This window comes from Aquila chrysaetos, chromosome 9 (assembly GCF_900496995.4).
Source record: "Aquila chrysaetos chrysaetos chromosome 9, bAquChr1.4, whole genome shotgun sequence".
In the NCBI taxonomy this organism is placed as follows: domain Eukaryota; kingdom Metazoa; phylum Chordata; class Aves; order Accipitriformes; family Accipitridae; genus Aquila; species Aquila chrysaetos.
This window is the reverse complement of record NC_044012.1, coordinates 5,375,650-5,402,660: the sequence shown is the minus strand read 5'-3', so window position 1 is coordinate 5,402,660 and position 27,011 is coordinate 5,375,650. Positions and strand designations below refer to the sequence as shown.

General features: G+C 38.8%; 2 protein-coding genes across 5 annotated transcripts in view; one reads left to right on the top strand and one right to left on the bottom strand.

Moving 5' to 3' along the window:
• Nucleotides 1-18,386, top strand: part of PLCG2 (phospholipase C gamma 2) — a 67,456-nt gene extending 49,070 nt beyond the window's left edge. For both annotated transcript variants that reach the window (XM_030025587.2, XM_041125885.1), the window contains 12 exons: nt 604-713; nt 1,519-1,615; nt 2,526-2,592; nt 2,849-3,006; nt 5,679-5,781; nt 6,736-6,945; nt 7,555-7,700; nt 8,721-8,835; nt 10,112-10,279; nt 10,898-10,986; nt 14,442-14,626; nt 15,447-18,386. In XM_030025587.2, coding sequence (XP_029881447.1) covers nt 604-713; nt 1,519-1,615; nt 2,526-2,592; nt 2,849-3,006; nt 5,679-5,781; nt 6,736-6,945; nt 7,555-7,700; nt 8,721-8,835; nt 10,112-10,279; nt 10,898-10,986; nt 14,442-14,626; nt 15,447-15,489 — 1,491 coding nt within the window. In that variant the 3' untranslated portion in view covers nt 15,490-18,386. The remainder of the gene's footprint in view (nt 1-603; nt 714-1,518; nt 1,616-2,525; nt 2,593-2,848; nt 3,007-5,678; nt 5,782-6,735; nt 6,946-7,554; nt 7,701-8,720; nt 8,836-10,111; nt 10,280-10,897; nt 10,987-14,441; nt 14,627-15,446) is intronic.
• A 3,109-nt stretch (nt 18,387-21,495) lies between these two features.
• On the bottom strand, nt 21,496-26,402 carry SDR42E1 (short chain dehydrogenase/reductase family 42E, member 1). 3 transcript variants are annotated; one of them, XM_030025589.2, is made up of 3 exons: nt 26,017-26,402; nt 25,440-25,541; nt 21,496-24,060 (listed from the first exon to the last, which is right to left on the bottom strand). In XM_030025589.2, the coding sequence occupies exons 2-3, from the start codon at nt 25,505-25,507 to the stop codon at nt 22,953-22,955; spliced, it is 1,176 nt and encodes a 391-aa protein (XP_029881449.1). In that variant the 5' UTR covers nt 25,508-25,541; nt 26,017-26,402; the 3' UTR covers nt 21,496-22,952. The 3 variants fall into 3 exon arrangements, with proteins under 3 accessions (XP_029881449.1, XP_029881451.1, XP_029881448.1); XM_030025591.1 differs by lacking the exon at nt 26,017-26,402 and adding an exon at nt 25,755-25,905; XM_030025588.2 differs by lacking the exon at nt 26,017-26,402 and having other exon boundaries at nt 25,440-25,905.
• Nucleotides 26,403-27,011: the final 609 nt, after the last annotated feature.

The window sequence follows — 27,011 nt, the reverse complement described above, 5'->3', positions numbered from 1 at the left end:
TACTTGTAAATTCTCATAAAAGTTCACCTGCTTGTAAATTTTTTGGCTGTAATTCTTTTTAGTCTTTTTGGCCAATGAATTTGCATTGCTGCTGAAGAATTTGGGTAGTGGTAAATTCAAGATAAAGAAATCGCTTGTCCTGCTAAAACTGGTTGACTTCCTAAAGGAGATGTGACCAGCAGGATAGCTGATGTGTTTTGAAGTGGAGGCTTTGTAGGCACCTAAGCCTACAAACTCCAACTGCATATGAATACATGTAATGAAGATAAAGGATTGATCTTTCACTGTGTGGTTTTCTCTTTCTCCCCCCCCCCCCCCCCCCCCCCCCCCGTAATTATGTTGCAGCACCCATAAAAGAAAGATTCTTTTTTTCTTTTTTCCAAGCTGGTACTTGAAGAATAGCAGTTAAGTAGCATCACTTGCTTCCACCAATAGATGTCACTCTGGAACTTTAGTATTATGTTTTCTAAGCTTCATAACAACACAACAAAAAAAGGATCCAATCCCACTTCCTTTTATTTATTTATTTTTTAAGATTGCATTATTGATTATTTTATGACCCATCCCCCTAGATATGACCCTTTTGCTCTGTTTCTCTTAAAGCCTCAGAGAACAGTGAAAGCCTTGTATGACTACAGAGCCAAAAGAAGTGATGAATTGAGCTTTTCTCGAGGAGCTTTAATTCATAATGTCACAAAGGAAACTGGAGGCTGGTAAGGACAAAGGTTCCTCATAGGAGAACTTCTGGTGACTTACTAGATGGAGGAAAAAATTGAGCTTTGAGTAGCAGTTTTTAAAAACTTTGCCTATTGTCTGATTGCTGCTTATTAACTGTGCCTGTACAAATCTTAATGCCAGTGTATTTAAAAAAAAACAAACCCAAACCGCCTCATCCTCAAGTCTCCTTTCATGTCTTTTCCATTTTTCTATCCTACAGCAATAACCTCAGCCTGCAGAACCTCCATAGCCCAGTGTGTCCAGTATTTTCCCTTTACTACATTCATCTTTACCGAACACTTGTGTATTCTGAGAAGTCATGCATCTATTACCATTGTCATCATTGCTCTGTTTCTTTCCTTGCTCTGCTAAGCACATCTCAGGAATCAAACCTACCTTTTTTAGTTATCTGTACAGTCTCCTTTCATAAGAGGTTTTCTTTCTTAGCTGGCTTGTAAATTGTTTGGAAAGCTTGGGAATCTAATGTTTCCCTGTAGTTTCTGCAGGGTAATCAACCACATAATAGTATTTTTAGTGCTGGAGGGGGAAAAAGCCTCTTAAGTCACTAATTGCAGTTTACAGTAACAGTAATCCCTCTGAAATCATCTGTTACTACAGTTAATGATCACTTTGTTAGAGCTTTTAGCTACTTTGTCACTTGTCTAGCTGGCTATCGCCAAAATATAAGCTAGTATGGGGTTCTAATGACCAATTTCTTGAGGATTATTGCTTCATTAATGACTTATTGAAGCTCTTCAACTATTTTTTTTTCTGTATATGTACTTTTCTTTTTAAATTCAGGTGGAAGGGGGATTATGGAGAAAAAGTCCAACACTATTTTCCATCTAATTATGTTGAAGACCTGTCATCTGATAACTCTGCTGAGCTTGAAAACCAGGTGAGGGTTAAGGTTTGTCTGCTACATTTCCCTAGAAGATGCTGCCTACTGGAAGTGGAAGTCTGGTTTATAGAATTACGACTCTGCATGCTCTTGTTTGTTTGAGAGAACACAGAATAGAGAAATGAATGCATTCTTCACTGTTCACTGCTGCTGAACGTTTTTCTCAGGACATACCTTATAGAAAACTAGTTAAGGAGGTAGTTGATTTGGTGGGGTTTTATGAGATTATAATGGTTTCCTGCTAATGAAAATCATACCAGTTTAGATTTTTCAGATAGTTTGGCTAAACGATAATGTGCCTGAAACTTTTAACTAGTTTGCCTATATAATTACTGCCTTAATATTTGCAAATAAGAACACTATGTGTCCAAACACATCTTACTAGCCATTTCACGCTCCATTATTAAGTTTTTATGCATAACTAACCCTATACTGTTTGTCACAATTGTCTAAAAATCTAGTCTCGAGTCTTGGACAAAGATGTCTTCAACAAAACAAAACTCGATAGTAAGCAGTTTTGACATTTTTGAGTTTTAAAAATAAAACATTGAATTCTTTTGTTGTTCTGAAGCATTTCCAATGATTTTCCAGGAGTCTTTGGAGGAAAACACATGTATTGGATTTCCCCCTCCCCTGTCATTGCAGCCTTAAGCAGACTTGAAAAATGAGCACTTGTGTTAGGACAGAAGCTGCACTCCTCGTTTTGACTAATCTCACTGTAGAGATCCTCCTGTGTTTCTCAAAATGAGAAATTCTTGATATGGAAACAGGCTTTTAAACATTATAGTGGGCATGCTTTCAGTGAAACTGAGGTTAGATTTAATGGTGCGTGTTTATTATTTGTTAATGTCCTGTGCATATTTACTCAAGAGGAGATTTAGAGTCAGATTTAACTTGTGTTTTTCAGATTATTGAGGACAATCCATTAGGCTCTCTATGTCGCGGTATACTGGTACTCAATACGTACAATGTTGGTATGTATTTTCTGATACTTACATGTGGACTCCTGAGCTTTCTGTGTTGAGTAGACTCTTATGTTTAGCAGGAAAGATTATTTTTAAAAAAACCAAAAAACAAAACCCAAAACACCTTACTTGTATTAATATAGCTAATACCATTAATATGATGAAACTTTATGATAGTAACTGTTGCAATAAATCAACAATGACAGCTTAGAAGAAGAACTGTTGGATTTTAGTATAAATATCTTGCTACTGTGTTGCCTAACAGTGAAAATGCCACAAGGGAAACACAAAAAGCCTTTTGTCTTCATTCTGGAACCTAAGAATCCAGAAGATCCATCTGTTGAGTTTGCAACTGATAAAGTAGAAGAACTCTTTGAATGGTACCAAAGTATCCGTGAAATCACCTGGAAAACTACAGAAGAGGTATTGATTAAAATCTATCTGTTGTTGTTTTTTTATAATGTACTGCTATAAATTTACAGTGGGATTTGTCTTTAGCTGCCATACACTGCTAAACCTTGCTAACACATGGTCCTTCACTCTCTTGCATGTTGCTGTTTTTCTGTTCATTTTATTGATGCTATGAATCTTGTTCCCTGAACTCTTTTGGGAATGGTATGTAAATTAGCATTTTATGTAAATTTATGTTAACAGGAGTTTTCCAGTAGAGTACTGTCTATTTTGCACCCTGCACCTCAGTGAAATGTGCTTAGTAGTACAAAGTAGATGCCATTAAAATTTTATATCTGGTTACACTGGTTCAGTTGTAGTGTTAAGCAGAAGAAACTCTGATATCGGACTATTCTGTTCAGTTGTGAATCCACTAGTAAGTGTATGTGGAATTTGAGCTGCCTTTGCCTAAATGCTTCTTAATCCTGTTTACTAACTCTGCTTTCCAGTGAATGCAGTGGCACTGATAGGGAATTGTTTGGCTAATGCTTTATATATTGTAACTAATAGGCACATTCTGGATTTACCAGATCTTCAATAGTAGTATTTCAAAATCCTTGCCTAAAGATTAAAAGATTCTGCCTAAGTTTAGCTTCTACATCTCGCTACGAGTACTGCCCCTTAAAGACATTCTTCAGGACTTGCTTCTCCTGTTCTGATGTATTATTTTACCTCCCTTTCATCTTTTGTAGTATTTAAGAAGTCTCTGACATGACCAAAAAGCCCTTACAATGACTATACTTAAGTGTACTCTTTCCTTTGTTGCTTTTATTCACTTTTTTATTGTTAAGTGGGTGATATGAGCGATGGAAAACGTGTTTCAGCATCGTGTTGGCTCATGCTATTTATCTGTCATCTGGAGTGGTAAATGGTCTGAGGGTCATCATAATCCTATTTATAGCAGGCAAGTTGGTGTCTCAAGCAGAGGACTGCAAATTCAGCAAGGGAAGAAGCAACAGGAGCTGTTGACCTATTGTTGGGGGAGGAGAGATACGGTTCTTATGCCAGGCTTTCATTTAGAAATAAAAATGAGAAAAAGAGAAACGTGACCCAGAAGAAGTGTCTCCAAATGGAATGTTTTTTATGGGACATCAATGGCTCTTCAGGAGCTTGGCAGCTTTTTCTCCCTCTGTACGGTTAGAGATGTATTAAACACTCTGTGTTCAAAGATGCTTTAAAACTCATTTCTGTCCATCAGGAGGCTTTTCTCACAGTGTGGCCAGTAGAAGGTTCATATGATAGACTGCTGCATTGGGAGGGTAAAAAGATGAGGAGAGGCCCTTTTTGCCAGTACAGTTAACAGGCTGAATTTTGGGGAAGGAAAAAGCATAGTGAGTCAACACTATGCTACAATATGATACAGGTTTTTTGTGAGTTCATTTTTGGGCTGTGCCCATTTTACACAAAAAGTAAAACTAAGCTTCACGTATCTTGTCATCTCTGTTTAATACTGACACTTGCCATACTCCTAGGAATGGTTGTTCATTGTTACTTCTCCTGCTTGGTTATCACTAGAGGGTTATGTCTAAAGATGAGCTCATGGCATGTAGAAGTGGTCCTTTGCTATTTGGAGCTCTGATTACTGTTGAGCAATGTCTGGGAAACTCTGGTGGATCACTAAGTACAATGAGGTTTGTACAGCTTTTTCCCAAGGTTATTTTCGAGTCTAAATGCTGTATTGCTCTGCTTTTCTTAGACTTCACTGTGTCATCTCTGGTTCAGTGAAACATTCTGGAAACCCATGGCTCCCTAGCTCTGATTTTCATTCCTCTTCAGTTTGTGTTGTTGAGGGAATTCTTTTGGAAGACTTCCTAATTGCTGCTGCTTCATAACCTCTTGTACCAAAGCTAATTGCTGTTCAGTACGGGACTCTTCTAACATGTTTTATCCTGTAATTGCTTCTTATGTCTGAAAAGCCTCCCGCTCAAATGTCTCCACTCAGGACAAGTCTTACTGATTTCAGTAGTTCCCAATCTCTGGTTGCAGGGACTGTTGCTCAGCTTCCACAGAGCAGGTGCTTGCAAACATGGAAGTAGATAGTGGGTTTATTACTGATGATGACAACAAGATTGCATGTTATTTTCCATACATAACATTACTGGTTTGGTGGTCAAATAGAAAACTACAGGAATGATGCTCATAGGGTTTGAATTTAGCTGTGTGGGAATTACTAACAAGACTTAAGTCCTGCTCAGGATTGTAAGTAAGTAGAGAGACACTTCACTACCCTTTGCATTTTTTCTGCATACATTTGCATTTATATAAGGTATAGAGTTGAGAATGTAACTAAAATTGAGTAGAGCCACATTAAAACAAACAAAAAAATATTTTGCCAGGATTCTGAGTAGGACTGATCAGGGGAGCACTGAAACAATTGCTTAAAAAAAAAACCAACCAAAAAACCCTAACAGAACACACCACCTCCCCAAAAATGCAGCCCCAACTAAAACCCAAAACCACTTGGTTAGCCTGTTCTCTGAATTGGGTCTTAAAGTACATTACATCTGTGCAAGTGTCTAAAGTATCCGATAGGAATCTGGGCAACAAAGAATGCATCAACTTTTTTTTCATTAGAGTATACCCTGGAGTTACTGTACCATGGTACTCAGTGTATCTGTAATCTAAAACTTTGTTATGTTTTACAGGAGAACAGGAGAAAATACTGGGAAAAGAATCAATTGATTGCTATTGAATTATCTGATCTGGTAATCTACTGCAAGCCAACAAGCAAAACCAAGGACAATTTAGGTATTTCCTTTAATATTACATCTGAATTTTACCCTTTCTACTGTCTTTACAGATGTTAGTTGAAATTTTAGAACTGAAGATAAAATCTATCTCTACTGGAAAACAAATTTCTGTCTCACCCATGCAGTTTTCAGTGGCACTTCAAAATTGTACACTAGGGAACTTGCTGCTATTCAACCGTCACAAATTTCTAACTAGTTAACCAGAGACACCCTCTTGTAGGTGTCTTTCATGGGGAAGCTCACTAGTTACGTGTCAAGTGACTTTTTTTGAGATGGAAAAACTCTGGCTAAACACTTGTGGTTTGTTTGTAAAAACCTTCAAAATGTATTTGTTGTGCATTATATAATTTTACTGTAAGAACCTGTTTGCCATTTATGTAAGCTATTGGAATGGTATATGGTTTCATAATATAAATGAGAACTGGGGTCTGTATAAGTGCAGGTGTGGAATCTGACACTGAAGTATGTACTACTTATTCCAGTTTTTGTCGTTGCTGCTGGACAAGCCAGGAAATGTGCCCTTTTTCTTTAAGTTTCTTTGCAAACGTTTTTAATAAGCTGTCAGTGTGGTTAAGACATTATAATTATAGTCATTGTTTGAGGCATTGGCTGACCCTGGCTCAGCCTTTCTTCTCCCCATTTAAACCCAGGAAAAGATGTCTCATTTAAATATGTGTTGTAGTGGTCAGAAGTACATTATTAGCAATGATGAGATGAGAACATGACTGTAGACTCTTATCTGCCCCGCTGCAAAGCATGTGGCAAGCAGGCAATTTTAACTTTCAGCCTTGATGCTCAACCAATTTGCCATGTCTGCATGAAAACTGTGCCAATTATTGCATTAAAGGACGAAGCAAAACAGAGTAAAACAAAGTGTTAGTAGAAATGCAGTATAAACGTCAACTTCTTTCTTCGTTTAGTAACTGCTCTTTTTCCTCCCTGCGCTTTGTAGAAAATCCTGATTTCAAAGAAATCCGTTCTTTTGTGGAAACCAAGGCAGAGAGCATTGTTAAGCAAAAGCCAGTTGAGTTGTTGAAATACAACTTGAAGGGACTGACACGTGTTTATCCTAAAGGACAGAGGGTCGACTCATCCAACTACGACCCATTTCGCCTCTGGCTTTGTGGCTCCCAGATGGTGGCTCTTAACTTCCAAACTCCAGGTAATAATCTCTTTGAAAAAGAATCTATTCCACCTTCCATTTCGCCATAAACGAGTCCCTTTCTGGCTCCTCTGCCATTCTAGTCACTGTGGCTGTCCTATATATTTGTACTTCCCTGCAAGAAGATATGTGCAAGAACTAAAGTTTGGTTTTGAATGTGTGGATTGCCTGACAGAGCTGGTCCCCAAAAGTCAGTCTCCAAAAGCCCTGTCTCTGAGCCTAACTAGCCCCAAACTCTAAAAGGTTTATTTCGCCTTGATCTCTTTGTGATAAGCAAGCAGAGATATTTACACTAAGTTTCAGGTGGATGAACAGTTGTTCAGCCACAGGGAAGGCTGTACTCCACTTTCTGGTAAGGGCCAGCTAGCTTATGACACGTTGATAGGAAACTAATTGTGAATGGAGATGGTTTTATCGGGATTAAAATTGGTGAGAAATGGCCTGTCAGGTTCAGTTACTGAGAGGAACCAAGTCTTCCAACTTACCTTTCCAGCTCTTCTGATAAAGTGGTGACCAGAAAGAATTGCAGAGAGGAGCCATTAGTCTGGTACTTTCTTAGCTTTATTCAAATGGGGATCTTCTGTTATGACTGTTTAACTCTCTCCCTAGATAAATACATGCAATTGAACCATGCCTTGTTTTCACTTAATGGACGCACGGGCTATGTTCTGCAGCCAGAAAGCATGCGAAATGAAGAATATGACCCAATGCCAAATGACTCGAAGAGGAAATTGCAGATGATTATGACAGTGAGGGTAAATCTCTTTTGTAAATTATCCTTTTTACAAGTCATAAATATCTATAAAACTAAAAATAAAGCTATTATGTTTCAGAGCAAGATCTGACAGATTGTCAAAATACTGTTTTTAAATGTCAATGTGTTTGAGAATAAAACTAATTCCACTGGCTCCTGAAAAGAAATATATATCTTTATCATGCTAATGAAGCACATGCTATAGGACTGAAAACACAATCCTGGGATAATTTTATGTAATTGCTAATAAAAATTCCAAATGAACTAACTTGCATTACCAGTCTAATGACTTCTCAATAGAAGGGTCCTATCGGAGATTGGTTATGCAACAGGGTAACTAGTTCACAGATTTCCAGTGGGGAAGAAAGATATTTGTAATGAAATACAGAAACTAAGCAGAAAAAATAATAAGCTGTTCCCCCCCCCGCCCCCTCATATTTAATACCCTGTGACTTAATCAGAATGTCATTCTCATTTTTCATGGAGAGATGGGTTTATCATTTGAAAATTATGCCATGTTGTCTTCTGGTGCCAAGCAGGAATTCAACTTCTTTCTGTTCTCAGTTGCTATACAGTAAGAAATGTCCTTTAAAAGTACGTTTTCTGAGAAAGAAGAAACACATTAACTGCTTTTCACTACAGTTTAGAGAAGAGGTAAACAGGGGCTGTGAATGTAAAGCAGGAATGTCTTAAAATAGATATGTAATAAAGACTGAGGAAAGATAACAAAACTTACGTTACAGGCCTGGTCTGGAACTGCATACTGTGTGAAATGAATGTCAGCTGCAGTATCTTACAATTAAAATCATTGGGTTACTCAAACAATGCAAGATATTATTATTGGGGGGACAGATACTATATTTAATACATGCAAACATATTCAAGAGAGGGAGTGTGTATTTTTGCACGTTCTTCTGGATTTTTTTCCCCCTCCCTCTACTTCTGTAGGCTACCTTCTGTACAGAAATAATGGTGCCAAGTTTCATTTGGAGGTGGTTATAATTCACAGTTGCTTTTGCAGGTTTTAGGTGCTCGTCATCTCCCTAAACCTGGTAGAAGCATCGCTTGTCCCTTTGTAGAGGTAGAAATTTGTGGGGCTGAATATGATAACAACAAATTCAAGACAACAGTTGTGAGTGAGTATCTGTGGTTTTCTGTGTTGTAGGGACATGGTTATACTTCCAGTGTGCTTAAATAGAGTAGAGGATAACCATGAGTTCATGTCTTCTGTAATTGGCCAGCAACCTATACAGTGAGGAATAAGTTAACTGTTGCTCTGAACTGATGAGTCATGCAATATTATTCTCTTGCTTGCCTCAGGGCCAGCTAATTTGAGAAATTTCAATGTATTCAAATTTAGAAAAAAAAGTACTGTTGCAGTTTGTAAAAAAAAAAAAAAAAAAAAGTCACAATTCTGTTATGTTTTTGCATATGTATAAGTTTGTGCATTTGCATATTTTAAAAAATTGCTGTCTTGAAAGTGCCTCCAACAGTGCTAGTCAGTTCCCAAAAGTCTGGCCCAAATGGGGAGTTACTACTGTGAGATCCAGACTGTGTTTATTTAAACTTGGGTTCTACGACTGGCATCCCCTTGGAGACAGCTTGGGTATATAGGGCTGTAAAGTAGTATAACTTGCAATGCAATGGAAGTTTGATCAAAGCTCAGTCCTGGTGAGTTCTGGATAAGGGATGTGTGTTTGTGTTTGTGTGCATGTGCATTTGTGTGTACACAAGCTTCATTTAAGTGCACTGAAATGGGACAGTATCTCAGCCACTTAATATTTCACCGTTTAATATTTTTGGATGCAGCAGTGTTCCTCTAGCAGACAAGAGGCTTTGGTTTTAATTATCCAAACTACTGATACCAGTGGAAAATAAATACAGAACTGGGACCAGAATGTGCATTGTGGCTTTTCAGCACTTCAGAGAAGAGGATAATGATTTTAACTTTTTGTGGGAAGTGCCAAGACTTTAGAGAGCAAACCTCCTGACTGTGTCACACATACCAAATTATTCAGTGCTCTATAAATGACTATAAGAATTGGGCCTTTGTACATTAGTCTTCTGAGTGCTTTTCATGCTTTTACTCTGATACAGAGCATGAGGCTCATGAATATGAGCAATGAATTAGCTCTTTTTTTTTTTTTTTTTACAAATACACATCCAAGGAGGTTTTATATGTTTAAATACAAATGGCTTTTCTTTATGGATTTCCATCCCTGCCAAGTCTCCTCCTATCTCCTCCCCCAAATAAACAAATACAAACCTTCTGAAAGAAGGTTACAACAGGAGACAGATGGTAAATAGATTTTTGGGCCTTTGTATCCCCAGAAAATGTCCTGGGATACATACCCATATGTGAATGAGGTGAAATTATTGCTTCATACTGCAAATGTTTCCTTTTCATTACAGATGACAATGGCCTTAATCCAGTTTGGGCACCCTGTCCGGAGCAAGTGAAGTTTGAAATTTATGATCCAAATCTAGCGTTTCTGCGCTTTGTTGTTTATGAGGAGGATATGTTCAGTGATCCCAATTTCTTAGCACACGCCACTTTTCCCATCAAAGGAATCAAATCAGGTAAGACCAGTGGGTATAGTAAGGGGCTAAGTCAGAAAGATGCTGTTCAGCATTGTTGTATTTGCTCTCAGTAGCAGCTACAGTGTGCCAAAGGACAAGTGCTCTCTTGATAGGAGTTTCTTTAATCCATTGTTTATTATGATACTGGGTGTGTAGCATATAGGTATTTACAATAATCCTCTCACCCTCTTGGAAATTTTTAATTGAGATAGGAAAGCATTATGTAGAATAGTTTGCACTCTCTTTACCACATACTCCATCTCAGCAACAGGGTTATGTGCTCTGAGTAAAATCTGGGAAGATTCTTCTTCTGGTTTGATATCAGTGCATTTGTTTTGCTAATTACCTTAGATGTGGATGTGTGTAGAGTAAGTTTTCTGCTTTCCTCTGCTTCTGCCTTTAGTTTTCAAGAGCATGTGAAATCATGTGTTTCTCAATTTTACCATTCTTGCCTTTTGCTTCCCTGTAATTGTCACAGCAAAGTCTGCTCTCAGCAGCAGAACATTTGAGCAATGAAGAATCTGTTAGCCCTCAGGACTGTAGGCACCATTTTTGTGACAGCAGATAACCCTTTGCCTTGACTCTAATTGTCCTTTGTATATGTTCTCCCCACCCCAGGTTTTAGATCAGTTCCTCTCAAGAACGGCTATAGTGAAGATATAGAGCTGGCTTCACTTCTAGTTCACTGTGAAATGCAACAAGTTCTGGTGAGAACCACTGGGGGTTTTTTGTGCACTTAGTATATGTTATCAGTTCTTTGTGGAAACCAGGAAATGAGGATTTAGTTTTCTGTTCTGCATCTGATGTGCTATTTTCAGGCATTTCTTCTGCAGGTTCTGGGGAAGACCAAATTGAGTTACTCTCCCTCTGGGTGGACAGATTACATAGTTGTTAAAAGAAATAATGCACTAACAAAGCCTCATTACCTCCACTAGTTTTTGGTGTAACAGCATGGTTGTTGTCTTCCCCTGTTAACTAACTGATGCCACAAAGCTAGCTAAATTCAGCTTTGACTTCATAGAATAATCTTTTTTTAAAGGTCCTACAAAAAAAGAAATCACTTTAGGAAGAGAAGATAGTAATTTCTCCCAGTATTTCATTAAAATAAACAACCCATCATGTGGAAGACATATTCTGGTTCCTATAGAAGTGCTGATCTGTTTCTTTTAAGCCTCTAAAACACCTGATTGAAGTACTAGTATTTTTAAACATACAGGGGAAAAAATAATGATGAGTCCTTGCTCATGAAGCCAGGCATTAAAGTGGCTGATCTGTGAACAGCATTTGTTGGTGTTCCAAAGGTGCTGCTGTATACATTGATTTGAAGCAGGATTATTCTCAGACTCTATCGCAATAATATTTCATGTAATTTAAATACACTGGTGTAGAGGCCATGTGATGAAAGTTTAAAGATGCTTCTGGAAAGTGGGTATTTCAGGGTGCTTTCCAATACCCTTCAGATTCAGGAAAAAAAAAAAGGGTCCAACTTCTTATTTGTAGTCTTTTACAACCATTCAGGCTTACACTGCAGTTCACACCAGCATACATTATTTTTACTGATTAAAACACCAACTTCTGCTAACTGTAAATCATTACGCCTCTGGAGGGATTTGCACCTGGAGTTGCATACACTGAAATGGAAATTACTGAATTCTGTCATGCTCTTCTTCACAAAGGAGTGGCGACCGTTTTCCAAACATCCTTTGTCAAGGTTTTTAGAAAGCCACCCTATAACACATGATGTAAAATGACGGTGTGTAATGACCGTGTTTGGCAGCCGTGGTAGGTTCCTTCTGTTGGCTAGCAGAGTCACGAGAGCAGGAGAGGGCTAGAAGCTGAGACCAAGCGTGTGTGTGTGTGTGTCTCTGTGTGTGTGTAAACAAGAGAGACCTATGTCCTTTGAAGATAATGTTTAAAATGCTTGTATTTCATGGGCACAAGTCTGATAGAGGAGGCCTGATAAACTGCTATTTTTTTGGCTTGCTGCCCTTGAGAAAACTGACAGCAGCTCACCGCTGCCTAATACGTTGAGCATGGACATCACTTGTAGATATATTGCAAATTCCTCCTGCTGTGGTTTCTCCTCAGAAATTCAGTTCATTATTTGCCTGGGGCAGGAGTAGTTCTTTAAGTGTTGTTCATAGCAGCAGTATGTCTCCCAATCTGTCAGCACCGAGTCCTTTGACAGTAGCACATTTCACACTTTTGGAGCCCCTTCTGCTTGTTAAGCCAAATGAAGATGCAGCATAGCTCTGTATTTTTACAATGTCTGATGTTTCTGGGTGGTAATGTGGTGGCAGGAGAACTTTCAAAAATTTTCCCTTTTGTTTGGCAGTCTGCAACAAACCAAGACTTGCCATAGTTAATCAACTTCTAGAACTTTTGCCAGATCATTCAAGAAGCATCAGAAAAGATCAAGGCTGTCTCCATCTGTTCTTCTGCCCTTTTTTTCTTTAAACGATGACCCTCTATAAAATGATATAATTTAGTAACAGGCCTGTTTATATACAGAGCCCATCTGCATACTCTTGGAGATGAAATACAAAATTATAAAGGGGAATTACAGATGGCTGTGGAATTTCTCAGGAATAGAGAGGCAAGAATATTGTAGACGTAAGCATGCACATTTGTGAATTATTATGTGAGGCCTTATGCAGTTTCTGTTGAAGTTAACTGGTTTTCTTGATAGTGTAGAAATTGTACTATTCTGAGGTGGTTGTTACATTTAGAAGTACCTCTTATTTGCTTGAAAATTGATATATTTACTTGAGAAAATGTGTGTATCTCTTCAGCATTTTCTGACTACAATCAGCCTCAATGGTATATATGTTTTTTAACATAAAGATTGAAGTGGACATTCTTAAACGGGGCTTGAAAGTCTAGCTTTGTGGATACGTTTATTTACAAGAACAAATAGTAGTACATGGCATCTTGATGATTACACCTGCAAATTGCTAATTGGCAATCTGCTTTTCCCTTTGCGATTTGGGAATAGAAAGTTTCCTTCCCCTTAAAAAAAAAAAAAAAAAAAATTAAAAAATTACTTTAAAAATCTTCATCAGTAGCATAGTACTGAGACTGTTTCAGTTGCTTCAACCCATACCTGGGTAGGAATGTGTTTCCTAGGAGGAAAAAGAAGGTTTAGGAAAGGATCTTGTTGTGCTGAAACCCCTTGAGTATGTTGCTAACCTATCAATTTTCCTAGATCCGGACTGAGTGCAGAAATAGGCATTCTTATTAGTATGCCGCCTCTGAAAATGTTTGGATTTATTACATTTATTGATTGCATGTCATTTCTTGTAGGATGAGTATCTTGTTTTGCTGCTGATGTGAAAATTAAGACTTCAGTCCTGCCAGTACTATTCCGCACTAGTAACTCTATAAACGAGACAGCTTTTGCATCCAAAGTTTTGAAGTATTAAAATAATTTGAAGTCATGAAGGGAGGCATGGTGATTATTTTATGCTTGTGGAATATGCTGTGACTTTCTACTGTGGGCCGCATACAACAACAGAAACTCAGACTGCTGCAAATTATTCTTCAAATAGTCAGTTCCTCTGCAAGTATTGAATTGCCATAGCTACATAGAAACACAGGATCTGTCCTTCTTTCTTGATCATCTGAGTACTTGCTGCTATTAGGGTCCTATTTACTAGGTAGTATTTCAAACTTGAGTCTAGATTTCAACAGAAAAGCACCAAGATTGGTAGTATGTCGCGTAATACACAAATATGATGGAAGAGTCAAAAATTGAACTTCTAAAAAAGTATTTTAAAAACTGTTATAATCTGATAACCCATCATGATACACCATTTGCTTTCCTTTCTTCGACAGACTGACATGCTTTATTAGGGAAAAATACTCCAGTAGAAGTGTTTTAGATATACACATTTCATGACTTATGCTGGAATGTCCCCTGATGCCCCCATTAGGGGCTATGGCTGGTCATACTGTGGGTCTGAAGGGGTTTTAAAGTGCTTTCTTAGTTAGTTTGTTTGTTTCTGTAAACATTCCAGAAACATCTTATAAAAATAATTGTATAAAATATTCTGTAAAGCTAATGGAATGTGTTTAGGAAAACAATCCCCTAAACTATGTTGATTCTGTGTCATTTTGGGTATGTGTCTTACAAATTATGTTGATTTCCAATATTCTTTTGAAGGAAAGTGAAGAAGAGCTTTATTCCTCATGTCGGCAACTTCGGAAGCGCCAGGAGGAGCTTAATAACCAGCTGTTTCTTTATGACACGCATATGAATTTAAGGAATCCTAACAGAGATGCTATATTAAAAGAATTCAATGTGAATGAGCACAAACTACAGATATATCAAGAGACATGCAACCGCAGGTGGGTTGGTAATCATTCTCCTTTCCCAAGCAGCTTTACCTAGACAGGATTTATGGTAAGGAAATCTCAGATTTATCAAGACGAGCATTTAAAGAGTGGCGAGCGTAGAATGAGCATATCTGAAGCAAGGAAGGGCTGCAGTGAAACAAGGTTGGGCTGCAAGCCGCTAGAGGCCAGCAGATGCTGTGAAATGTCTGCTCAGTGAAATCTCAGTTTCAGTGATCTCAGTGAAACATGTAATTCTGTGAGTTTATATTCCTCTCTTCTTCTGCTTTCCAGGAGGAAAGCCTGGAAGTATATACAGCCAAATAAATAAACCGCCTCACTCCTTCTACACTATCAAAGTTATGTCCCTGGAAATGTCGTTAGCATATTAGATATGTGGGAACAGAAGACGCTTCCAGATACACAAACCACAAAAAGACAAAAGCAGTATTGAGTTGTAACAGCATAGAATTGTTGGTTAAGTGTCAGTATGTTATCCAAAGCTTAGGGGAAGGATCCTTCTCCTTTGCTGCCACCTTTGGGCTGGGTGTGAGGGAGATAGACACAGAGGCTTCATGTACCAGGAGGAAGTCTTGAGTAGACCTCAAGATGGGATGGGAGGAAGACTTTTCTTTAAATACTTTTACCCTTTTTTATGTGTGCTGAACAGCTGCATGAATCGCTGGTTTAATCCCATTTATTGAAGAAAAAAATTGCAATGCTTGTTGCTGATACATTACTGGCTGTTCATATCTAAGTAAATTGAACTTGGTAGACTGTTTTCCTCTGAGAAATTCTTAGTAGACTTGACTTTTTCTTTTTCTTTTCCCTTAAGATTAAAGGAGAAGAAAGTCAGTAACAGCAAATTCTACTCTTAAAGCAATCATTCTTTGATGCGTGCTTTATGGTGCAATTCAGGAAGAGATATTAATTTATCTTGGCCATCCTACTCAATGACGGTCTCATCAGACTGAATGACTGGAAGAAGAGGAGGAGGAGGAAAGATGGGTTTCCTTAATTTCTTGTTATAAGAAAAACTGGTTTAATTTATATTCTGTACAAAGCATACCCTCTGTGCAGGCCAGACCTTCTGTGTATCCAGGATTTTTAAAATTTGAGGGCATGTAGTTGGATAGACCTCACTTCTCATTATCAATACCTGAAGTACAAGTATAAATCATCTACTATATTTATGTATGCAGGCTATAGATAAGACATTCACAACAATTTGCATGCATGGAATCACACCACTTTAACAACCTGGCTCCTTAAGATTAACTGGTAGTGAGTTTTTAATTTATTAAATGCTGTAAAAGCACTCCTACACCAGCACTGTCACATCATGTATGTTACAGTGCCCAAGGCAGCAGATTGTACTTCTGATACTGTATAAAATATTTTGGGCAGCTGATAGCTCATACTGTATTGTCTCTTGTTAAAAGTTTTCTGTTACATTTTTGACAACTAGATAATATGTTAATTTTGTTGAAACCAAATATCCTCTGCGACTGTAGTTGTGTTTTTCCTGTTGAACTCTTTGTAAAGGTTTAAGAAAGGAACGATGTGTGAACCTGTATTCATAGCCCCTGTGAACCTGTGTTCACAACCTCAAGGCACTGGAAGGAGCAGTTTTAAGATATGCAGTAGGAAATATCTGTTTGTTTGCGGAAAGGAAGCATATTTCAAATTCTGAAAAGCATTTACTTTGGTATAGTATTATTTTTCAAATCCTTTCAGCTGCTAATGTGCTTAGAAATGAATTTTTTAATGAACTGTCCATTTTTTAATCTTGCAGTCCTACTTAGATGATAGCGTCAAATGATAGTGTTCTGTAAATGTAGGCCGTTTTCCCAAAACATATGTAATCCAAGAATGATAGTATGCACAAATATAGAGGTACATCGTTCTAATGGCTTTAATCAAATGAAGAACATGGAGCTACAGATGAGAAAACTTGTTAGATTAGCAAGTGTGTTTTCCTGCCAGAGCAGAATCAAAGTCCTTCGATGGCATATTTAACACCAGTTGTCATAATTTGTGTATGTGTTGGTTCTTTGTGCTAGCACTATGTTATTACTATGAAATTCCTAGTTCCTTTATCTCTACATGGGTGGAGTTTTGCCATCTGTAAGCTTGACTTTAACTTTCAAATGTGTGCAGAGGTGTTAAGTTTTTCTGTCTAAGTGACTGCCTGAGGCATAAAATGCTGCATACATAGTGCTTTATTTCTGATCACAGAAAACTTGCATGGATTTGGGATTCATGGCCTGATGAAGCTGCCTCAGCAATTTTCAGTTTCTCTTGCTCCCCATGCTATGACTTCTGTTGTTTCAAGAGGCACTTAATTGATGCCATTGTGCATTCACAGATGATGGTTTGAGGAACCCCCTTGAGGTTTTAGTTATTCTGTAAAGACAGTCTTGTCTCGAAGATAAAAGTGCTATGATAGTGTGTCCCACAATGGGGTGGCTTCTGTAAATTTTTTTATTATAAAGAAATTAATTACTAATCACCCAACTGAAAAAGAGAAGAGAGCAAAGTTAAAGGCAATTCTCTGCTTTTCTTCCTCCTGCCTGAAATCTCTTCAGTACCCAGTTGTGATTGACCTGTTCAAGGATTAGATGGGTGCAAACCCACCTCAAACAAAGAAAAAACCACGGCAACTGTGGATTTGGGAGGTGGAGCTGTAACCTAGACTGCTGTATAAAGCTGGGCTTATCTGCAGTATCCAGGTGTAATGGGATGATCCAGTTGCTGTTCCTAGAGGCGGGGGACCTTTGGTGTGCATGGATTTTGTAGCATGTTCCAGGACATGCTTCATTTGTCATACGATCAGTCCCTGTGCTATATATTTCATTCACCAGCCTCCATGATTCCATTTAATGTTGTGAGAACACTGTATTGTCAGTGTTGATGAGACAAGGTGGCCCAAAGTCTTGTCTGGAAGGTCCCGAAGTTGTTGCTACAGGAGGGACAGGATTTATAGACAGCTGAGTAGCAGCTAGGTTCGGACTGATCACAAAAAATAGGAGGCTACAAGATGCTAGGGCTTAGGGAGATCAAACCCTAAAGTTTGAGGCTGTTGCTGTGGTGGGCTTTTTGTTTCATTTTGTGGGGATTTTTTTTTTTTTTTTTTTTTTTTTAAGCTCAGTTCCAGAGCAGACATAACCAAATTGTCCATTTGTCCTGGCTTCTTTCGTTGGTATGTATATTCCTGACATGGGACAGCCATTGTGTGATGAACACAGGAGTTCCTTGTGCTGCTGCTGTGCAAATATTTAGGAATTGGCACATTTTATAGTCCTTGCAAAAGTCCTGTGCACATTCTCCACACATATGTGATGTCAAAAGTTATGAGGCACTCCCTCAGTATTTATGAAAATGCATTTCATTTTACAGTAAGACTTTTCCCCAGAGTATAATGTTACACTGTATTCAGAAGGAAAATACTGCATTGACTGTTTTGTTGACTTGCAAGTGATGGGCAAGGCTATGTACTAACTCCTCTTTTGTTTCTTGCATTCTGTGTTTTAACTCCAAAACCTCACCTCTCAGTTCTTGGTCAGGGCAGACTCTGTAGCAACTTTTTCACAGTTGCAACTGTCTTAGTATGAAAGTAGGTTTGTATGTGTGTGCTAATTTTGTAATCTAGGAGGAAAAACATTTATAAATTTTTTTTGAAGTTAACAATATCTGTTAAATTGTTATATTCTTATAGAAACTGTTTTAAATCCTTAAAATAACTTATTTTTAATAAATAATTTGTGATATCTCAGCAGCGATGGGAATGATGCCAGATGCTTCTTTGTTTAAGCATTGCTTATTGAATTTCATGAATTTTGCCAGTCATTTGAGGCAGTATGAGTGAGTTCTTATTGAAAAGTGGTCTGCTGGTGTGTTGTGGTGTGTTCTGCTAGAGGTTGGAGGAAGGGCATTTCTGTGTTTTTTAAGATGAACTGACTTATTGATTGTTTCCATAGACATGGTTATTGTTGCACTTCATCTGGCTGCAAACAAGCAGGGCAGAAGGAAAAGGTCAAAGATCATGTTTAACTTGCAACTCCTAACCGACCTTTTTCAGTGATAGGTAGATATAAACTTCAGCCCTAGTGAGCATCAGATTTGGATCCACTCAAACAATAAGGTCTGAACAAGGCAAAGATGAGTTTGTATTAATTTGGAAGCACAGTAATCTTGATGTTCACCATAAAATTGTATCAGCTTTATTTCTGCCCGTAAGGTTGCTTTAATTGCACGGGCAGTAGTGCTGCTGAGTGAGTGCGCGCTGTCTTTTATGTTGTGATTTTTTTCATTGTTGGGTGTCTTGGGAACAAAACTTTTCTCAGTCTTTTGATAAAAATTATATATATATTGAGCAGGAATCAATATGACGTATCTGCGGCCTAGGTCTTCTAGGAGGTCATTAGATGAGCCACGTGGTCTTTATCACCTTTTAATTTGTGAATATTGGTATGCACGAGTTCTGAAGTCCAAAAAATTGCTTCATTCAGGTGTTTTGTTACCTATGTTCTCACTTTTTTCCACCCCAATGCATCTATAAGTTTCCCTGTTGCAAATGTATTTTTTAGTTTTGCAGTTCTCAAACTAACCTTCTAGATGATGAGATGGCATTAGCTATGTACCAAAGATTATCTTTGAATTCTCCAAGCTAGTTGTAAAAATCTGAATGCGGCATGGAAGCTGAAGCACGGTTGTTGAATTCTGCTATAGTCTTGTGTCAGCATTTCCAAGTGCAGTCCAACCAGTTGATATTGTTCCAGCGTGAAATTCCATTTATATCATTAGAAATAGAAGTTACATATAATGAAAATTAACCTTCAGAATCAGTTGGGAGCCAAATTTATCTTCTGATCCATAACAGTATTTATAAACATGCCCAGCTACTAGTTTTAAAAGAATTTAAAGTGCAGTTTCATTCATTGCCAGTCTATGTTCTTAGGTGTTACTCCATGAAAATAGGGCATGGTGAGCTTGACTAAAATACAGCAGTAGTTCTCTTAACACTTGTGTACTCCTGAATTGCAATTTAATCCCCAGATATTTTACAATATGTGTAAATTATTAGTGTTCAGGACACTTTTCTGTGAAGATCACATCACTAATTATTAAATATGCCACTATATTGTTGAAAATATGTGCAAATTAGTAATAAATAGTAATGAAAGAAAATTTTGGTTGGGTCACCTAGGAGACTGGTCTACTTTAAGAATGATTGATATTTAATCTTCTAAAATTAATATATATGTATTAGAAGTATAAGTTGTTCGGGTATGTCTGGCAAAATTTTACCTTGACGTGCTATGTATGCGAGGTTAGCAGCTGACCAAAGATTTGTAAACTATTCATTTAAAACATCAGCATCATTCTTTATAGTGAGGCACCTATCAGTTGTGAAATCATTTTGAGGACTAGGAAAAATTGAAGCTAGTGCTGTATTTTCAGTTCTGCTTTTTCAGTTTTTAGATGCATTTCTGGTAATTCACTTTCAGGAAAACAGGTAATAGATTAAAATTTGGAAACAGACACACCACTTGAATTAATTACCTTAATATACTTAGCTATTCATGCAAGAGCAGTAATAACAAATAAAAAACAGGAAGAAGGAGAGAGAATTCTCATTGTAAAATACTTAAAATAGAGCAGCTGTGACTGGCTTTATACATATGTAATTTTCAAGAAATTTTGAAGTATCTCCTTAAGCCACAGATTTCCTGTTTTCATTGTGGAAAGAGGAAAAGTAGCCTTCACCTCTTCTGTAGTCAGGAGTTTGCTTTTTTTACTAGATGGAGCTGAATGACAGGGAATTAATGAATATACTGACACACTGTTGATGTGGTCTGAGGTAGCCATTGCCAAGCCACTGCCTATTTCTCCTAACAAGTACCTGATTTAGTACCCTGTGCTCAAGCAGAAGTCATCGGCCCTTAGGACAAAATAATGCCTCCTACTCTGTTATCAGTGACAAGTTCTGTCCTTGACTCCAGACAATTGAAAAGGTTCACATGCTGAGCCCAGCTTCTGCAGGAGTTTTGGTATTTGTGGGTTTTTTCGGTCTTCTCAGGAGCTTCCTTTTCTGTTGTACCTAAAAAGCTACCTAGGGCTTTAACCTCAGCCAGTATCAACAGCGTGGGCTTAGGCTTCATGAGTTTAGGACCCTTTCATAGATTTTTCCACCAACCCCACCACTGAGATAATTATGAATGGCAGTAGCTGAGTTTTGCTAATAAAAAGATCACAAATAGCAGAAGAAATTCCTCTGGGGCACAGGAGTTATGTTCCATATCTTAAAAAGATCTTTTTACAAGTCTTAGCATGAAATACCGATGCTATGGTTCTGTGCAACAGGCTTGTGCAATTTCTTGTACATTTTGCTTTTGTCTATAGCTTGTGCTGTCATTAAAATTTCTTAATCTATTTCTGATAATATTGTGTCAAAATCAGAGAACTTAAAGGGGAAAATAACCAAGTGGTTTTCACTTGAAAAAACAGGGCCTGTTGGAAAGAGAACAGCGGTCCAATGCTTTCATGAGGTAACAACTGTCTTTTTTCTGTTTTATTAAAAAGGTTTCTTCTTTGTGCAGACTATGATGATGTATATTAATGACTTCTGGAAAGTGGCCCTTCTGCCATCAGCACTCTGTTGGAGGCACATAAGCTCTTTATAAAGGAGTGCAACACTCCTGCTACACAAACACTGCTGCCCCAGGCCCCCTCAATTTATTTGCTGTTATGGGGGGGAAGGGGGAGAGTTCTCTCTTGAGCTGTCCTTAAGCTAAGTATTAAATTTAGTTTCTTTCATGGTGTACACACTGGTAGGGGAACGAAGGAGGAGGAAAGTCAGATTTCAAGCAAAACAAAACATGTAGTTATCAATAGTGACTTTTATTTTTTTTTTAAAGGTAAACTTCTCAGGAAAAGAACTCAACATTCAAAAAATAATGTTGTCTTCAGTCATCATTAACTACAAAAATCTCCATCTTCTAAACACGGGTGGCAGTAGACTTTTACCTTGGTTTCTCTAGGCATTTTTGTTTTCTGAGACTGCTTTAACAATGCAGTAGAACTACTGTCTTTTCCTCTTCCCCATTTAAATCACAGTGGAGTTTAACAGAACTGAAGTAACTGTAACTTGCACAAAATTAATTTAAGATCAGTGTAGTTTCAGCTATTAAAATGGAAAGACTAAACTTTAAAGAGAAGTGTGAACTTCTTAAAGGACTGTCCTTTTATCAAGAGTACTGAAACTGTAATGCTGATGGGTTAAGGAAAAACAACTTTGTGATTTAACATTTTGATGTGAAGTTTCTCAGTATCTCTTCCTACATTAAACTGACAGAGATGAGGGAGTTGCTAGAGACAGTAGTGACCTGTACTTAACAAGGTCTTATTTTCTATTCTTAAAACTCCACAAAATTATGAGTTTCATTGTATCAAGCATTTATCATCCTACTACAAAGGTGAAGTTCTATTCAAATGTTGTCAGGTGTTAAAGAAATATTATTAAAGGCTAACAGTGTTTTATAAACAGTGGAACATGAATGTAATCACTTACCAAATGTCTTTGATGGATTATTTGTTTAACCATTCAATAATGCTCGGAAAAATCATAGGTCTTATTTATGAATGCACTTTAGCTAGCTCATTCATTTTAAACAGGCATATTTTACTGTTAGAAAAATCTACAAATCTGTGCTGCTTCAAGCACTTTGCTATAACTCAGATTAACCATTGTGCATTTTCCAGAAATGTCATCAGATATCACAGAGTTAACTCAGAAAAGCATACCAGAATGTATTAATCAAAAAAAAAAAAAAGCTCATTTATTTATTGTCTAGCAGTTTATCAGTTAATCTTGGTTAGGCATATATACGTCCAAGCTGGAAAGCAGAATTTGGTTTTGGAATGTGATCAAAGAGTAAGTTTACTCTCCTCTGGATTGCGTAGCACAAACTTTTTAGGAATAAAGGGCAGGGATCAAGAGTGTAATCCCATCAGGGAAGAAGAAGGGTCAGTCTAAGGACATTTGTTCCGTTCACTGTAGTGTGCTGTTGTACCTGAAAATAAAATGCTGCTTGCAGTAATACTGAACTTCATCTTGTTAGTGATCTGATCAATTTTACTTTGAAGGGGAACTATGTACAAAAATTACACCTTTTTACTCAGCAGTTCCGTTCCTTGGGGATAAAACTCTTATTTACCCGAATGACACAAATGTGTATTTTCTTGGTTTTTTTTATTTTTTTTATTACCTGTCAAAACCAAGGGTACTCACTCAGAGAACATAACTAAATTCTGTCCTCCATACTCAGCATTTCATCTTTCAGAGTGAAAATGTAACTGCAGATGGAAACCATGAGACCATCACAGCAATCAGCAGCAAAAGCAGTCCTCCATCCCTAACACGATGCATAATGGTATACTTTCTTGGCTTTAGTCCACGTCCCTGAGATCTAAACCACTCAACCACTTCATTCAGGCTATATTGCTGAGGCTCATACCCCAGCTCTTTTCTGGCCTTCGCCATACTGAAATAATGCGTGACACCAGTTTTGTAAACCTCTGTGCGAGTGAGGAGAGGCTGAAAATTATAAACGTGACCTACAAGAAAATGAACTAGTTCAGTAAGGAATGCGAAAAAATAGACAAGGGAGAGAGGAAGACGACAGGTTGGGAACTTGTAACCCAAACCTTCCACTAACGGTCGGAAAAATTCAAAGTTATTTACAGGCTTGCCATCTGAAATAAAATAGGCTTGGCCTGCAGCTATGTGCTTTTTGTTGGCTTTGAGGGCCTGAGAGGCAAGGATATGAGCCTGAACTAGATTGTCTACATGTACAAATTCTACTAAACTAAGAGGATCTCCATATACAAATTTAAACAGTCCCCTTTCAATGTAACTAACTATTCTTGGAAGATGTCTTTGTTCTCCAGGCCCATAGATGCCTGCTGGTCGGAGAGCACAGGTCCTTAATACACCTTTCCCATTTCCAAGTTCAGCACCATTTGCCTCCAGCACCTTCATTTCAGCCAAAGACTTGGTCCGGGAGTAGTGATCTGGATGAAGGTGAAGAGGTAGATAAGGCAGAGATTCATCCCCATTTTCTATTATCTGGCCTCCAAATATTACATTATATGTACTTGTATAAACCAGACTTGACACTCCTGTGCTCTTGCAGGCTTGGATGACATTTTCTGTTCCTTTCACATTAACATCTTCTATAAGCTTTCGGTTCAGCTGCTCCCGCCCAGACATTCCATAGGAAGCGATATGGAAAACGCAGATTACATCTCTAAGAGCCTCTTCCACTTCAGACAGGCAACAGACATCCCCCTGCACGAATTTTATTCCCTCTGGCATGGTTTGAAGTGGCTTCATGACATCAAAGAGAATCACATCAACTCCCTTTTGGTATATGGCACAACCTAAACTAAAACATGATGGAAACCGTATGTTAGTACACATAGCATAGTGATGCATGAAACATTTCACCTGGAGGTAAGAGAATACTATTAACTATTTTAATACTGATTTTTTTTCTTTTTTTTTTTTTTTTTTTCTGATGGGAGTCTTTTAAATATTCAGCCATCTACTATGGGGAAGATTAAACTGTGATGCTTTAGGTACTGAACTAATTTCTTAGGCTCCATCAGTACTTTGGAGGAAAAAAAAAAGGGAAAAAAGAGGCAGAACTGCTGTAGAGGACAATTCAGAACAGAAATAACTGGAGTGTTTTCAACAGCCTTTTGGAAGAAACCAGCTATTTCCCTGCTTCTGTCCCCTACAGATCAGCAATAGCAAACCTCTCACATGTAAACCTGTAGCCAAATATTTAAAAAAAAAACAAACAACAAAACTTATTGGTTTTTTTTCCATTGCTTTTGTGCCATCCCAATTCTGTCAGGACAATAGGTTGGTGTTTGCCATTGTGTCTGAAATTTATGAAGAGGAATGACTGAGATGCTTCTAAACTGAATACTTTTCCACACGCATACATTTTACTCCAAGTCACAGATATAAACACAGGTATTGACACTAAGTATAAATCTGGTATTCCTCTCCCCCTTTCCTATAACTGTTATATTTCTATAGTATTTAAAGGGGGAGACAGTTGAAGAAAAAAAAACAAGCAGAATTCAGATAGGTATCTTTTGAGATTTTTTTTTTTTTCCCCACTTGAAATTTACTTTTTGGTCATGACTGTAATCTCTCTCACCTATGTAAGCAATTATAACTCTGAAGGTACTCTAGAGGATAGTCCAGGGCCGAAAATAGGGTTTTTTTTCTTTACATGGTTTAGCTTGTAGAGCCATCTACGGTAAGAGGAAATAGATTTCACTGAAATATGTACCTTATTAACAACTGTAATCCTAAAACATCAATGTCCATAAAAATAAATACACTTTTGAGAGTAGAGAGCAGCTGGAGTATTTAATCTATATAGCTAAGCATGTGTGTAACTATTTGCAGGCCATGGTCTACTGTCAAAAGAAAGATGTGCATACAAGCGTAGGCTTGCTCTTGAGAGTAGGCTGAAAGATGATTATCCAGATCCCCATTACAAAGGTGACCTGACAAGTCAGTAGATGCTTGACATTTGGAAACACAGTATCATATTTGCTTAAAACATTCAGAAACAGAATAACATGTTTGTTCAAAACTGAGACCCAAGATGAATCAGAAGATGGGGTGAACTGGGCTGGGCATCTCACGCCCACAGTTTTCTCTTTTACAGATGGATTTTGTTGCCTCACCAGCCACAATCTATTACCTTTATTCTCGTATGTAATAACTATTTAATGCACTAACCGGAAGCCAAAGTAACCACCTCCTCCAGTAATGAGGACTGTTTCCTTGGCAGTATTTTCTGGTTCCATCCTCTTTCCTCTGGCACTATTTAAGGAAATTGACCTATAAAACACATTGTAAAAACGCACATTAAAAGCAATCTGAGTTTTAGTATTACTACACATTCAGTTATTCACAGATCTATTTCATGTTTTAATTGAAGCTCTTCATTTCACCATCTGCTAGGCGAGGCAGAACCGCACTCTGCCCTGGTATTCCTCAAAAAAGAGGTTACAGTCAGAGAAAAGATGACTGCCATTGAAAAAGCAAACCTACAGCTGTCGCTATGAGAAGCTAGGGGTCTTCCACTTCCCTCTCCGGGCTTTGTTCTGCGGCTATTCCGTGCAGACCGACTGCAGGCGGAGCCGTACGGGCGGGCCCGGGCCCCCCTCAGCACGGCCACCCCGCACGGGGCACGGCCCGGGCCCCCTCAGAAACGACCTGCAGGGAGCTCGGGCCGCGCTGAGGAGCCCCCGCGGAGCGGGAAGGGGGCTCGGGGGAGCTGCCCGCCCGAGGCTCGGCGGGGTCCCGCCCGTACCTGCTCTGCCCGCCGCCGCCGCCGCCTTGTCGGAGCGCCGCGCCGCCGCTGTGACGGCGCCGCTGGGCTTCACGGGAAATGGAGTTTCGCGGGGGCGGTGGGCCGGTGCAGGGCGACAAGATGGCGGCGGGGCGGTTTGGGCGGGAAGCGCCGTCTGGCGACAAGTCACTCGGTAGGCGTTGAATTTTATCCGGGGAAAGTCGGTTAGTTGGAGTTCGCCGTGTTGTGTCAATTTGTGTGCCCGGAAGGTGTTGCTTTTCCCCTTCCTTTCCCCAGCCACACTCGACCAGAGCTTGGCTCCCCGTGAGGCACTTTAAAATGGTGAATCTCCTGTTGCCTTTGGAATCTGAGCCGTTTCCAGCTGTGCTACATCCCGATGTTTGTACTTTTCCCTCAGTGATTGCCTGCAAGCATCAGCCCAGTGGCGTGAGGCTCTGCGGAGATCTGGGACGTTAGAGAGAGCGTCCTTGTGGCTCAAGAGCCCTTTAGTCTCGGGTGGTTTGGGTGGGCAGGGGGGAATCTGGCCTCGCAGTGGGACACGCTAGTGCGAAGATATCGCAGCTGCCTTTGAATAACCCGCCATGCCTGGGAGAGCTGTGCCCTCGCAGCGTCTCGGGGCCATGAATGTGGCTGTCCCGCATCGCGGTACGTCCATGGTTAGCCTGTACCACGTAACGTGCTAACAGAAGTCTGCTGCGCCTCGCGCAGAGGCCCAGATGTTTTTGGCAGCGGGAAAACAATGCACAGTGCTGACTGACTGCAGCAGAATTGCTCCCGTGTTAAGCATCAGCAAGCCACTGCAAGCTGTCTGCAAGAGAGAGCCATAACAGGAAACAACGAAGAATTACACTAACAAAGTCTTTTTTGTGGTATTTTTCCCTTTTCTTCTGCAGAAGTGTGAGTCACTTGGGGAATGTTAGAAAGAACTCAAAATGTGGATTCAGTGTCAAAACTACTTAAAGCACGCAGGTTTCTGTTGTGCAAAACCTTGACAG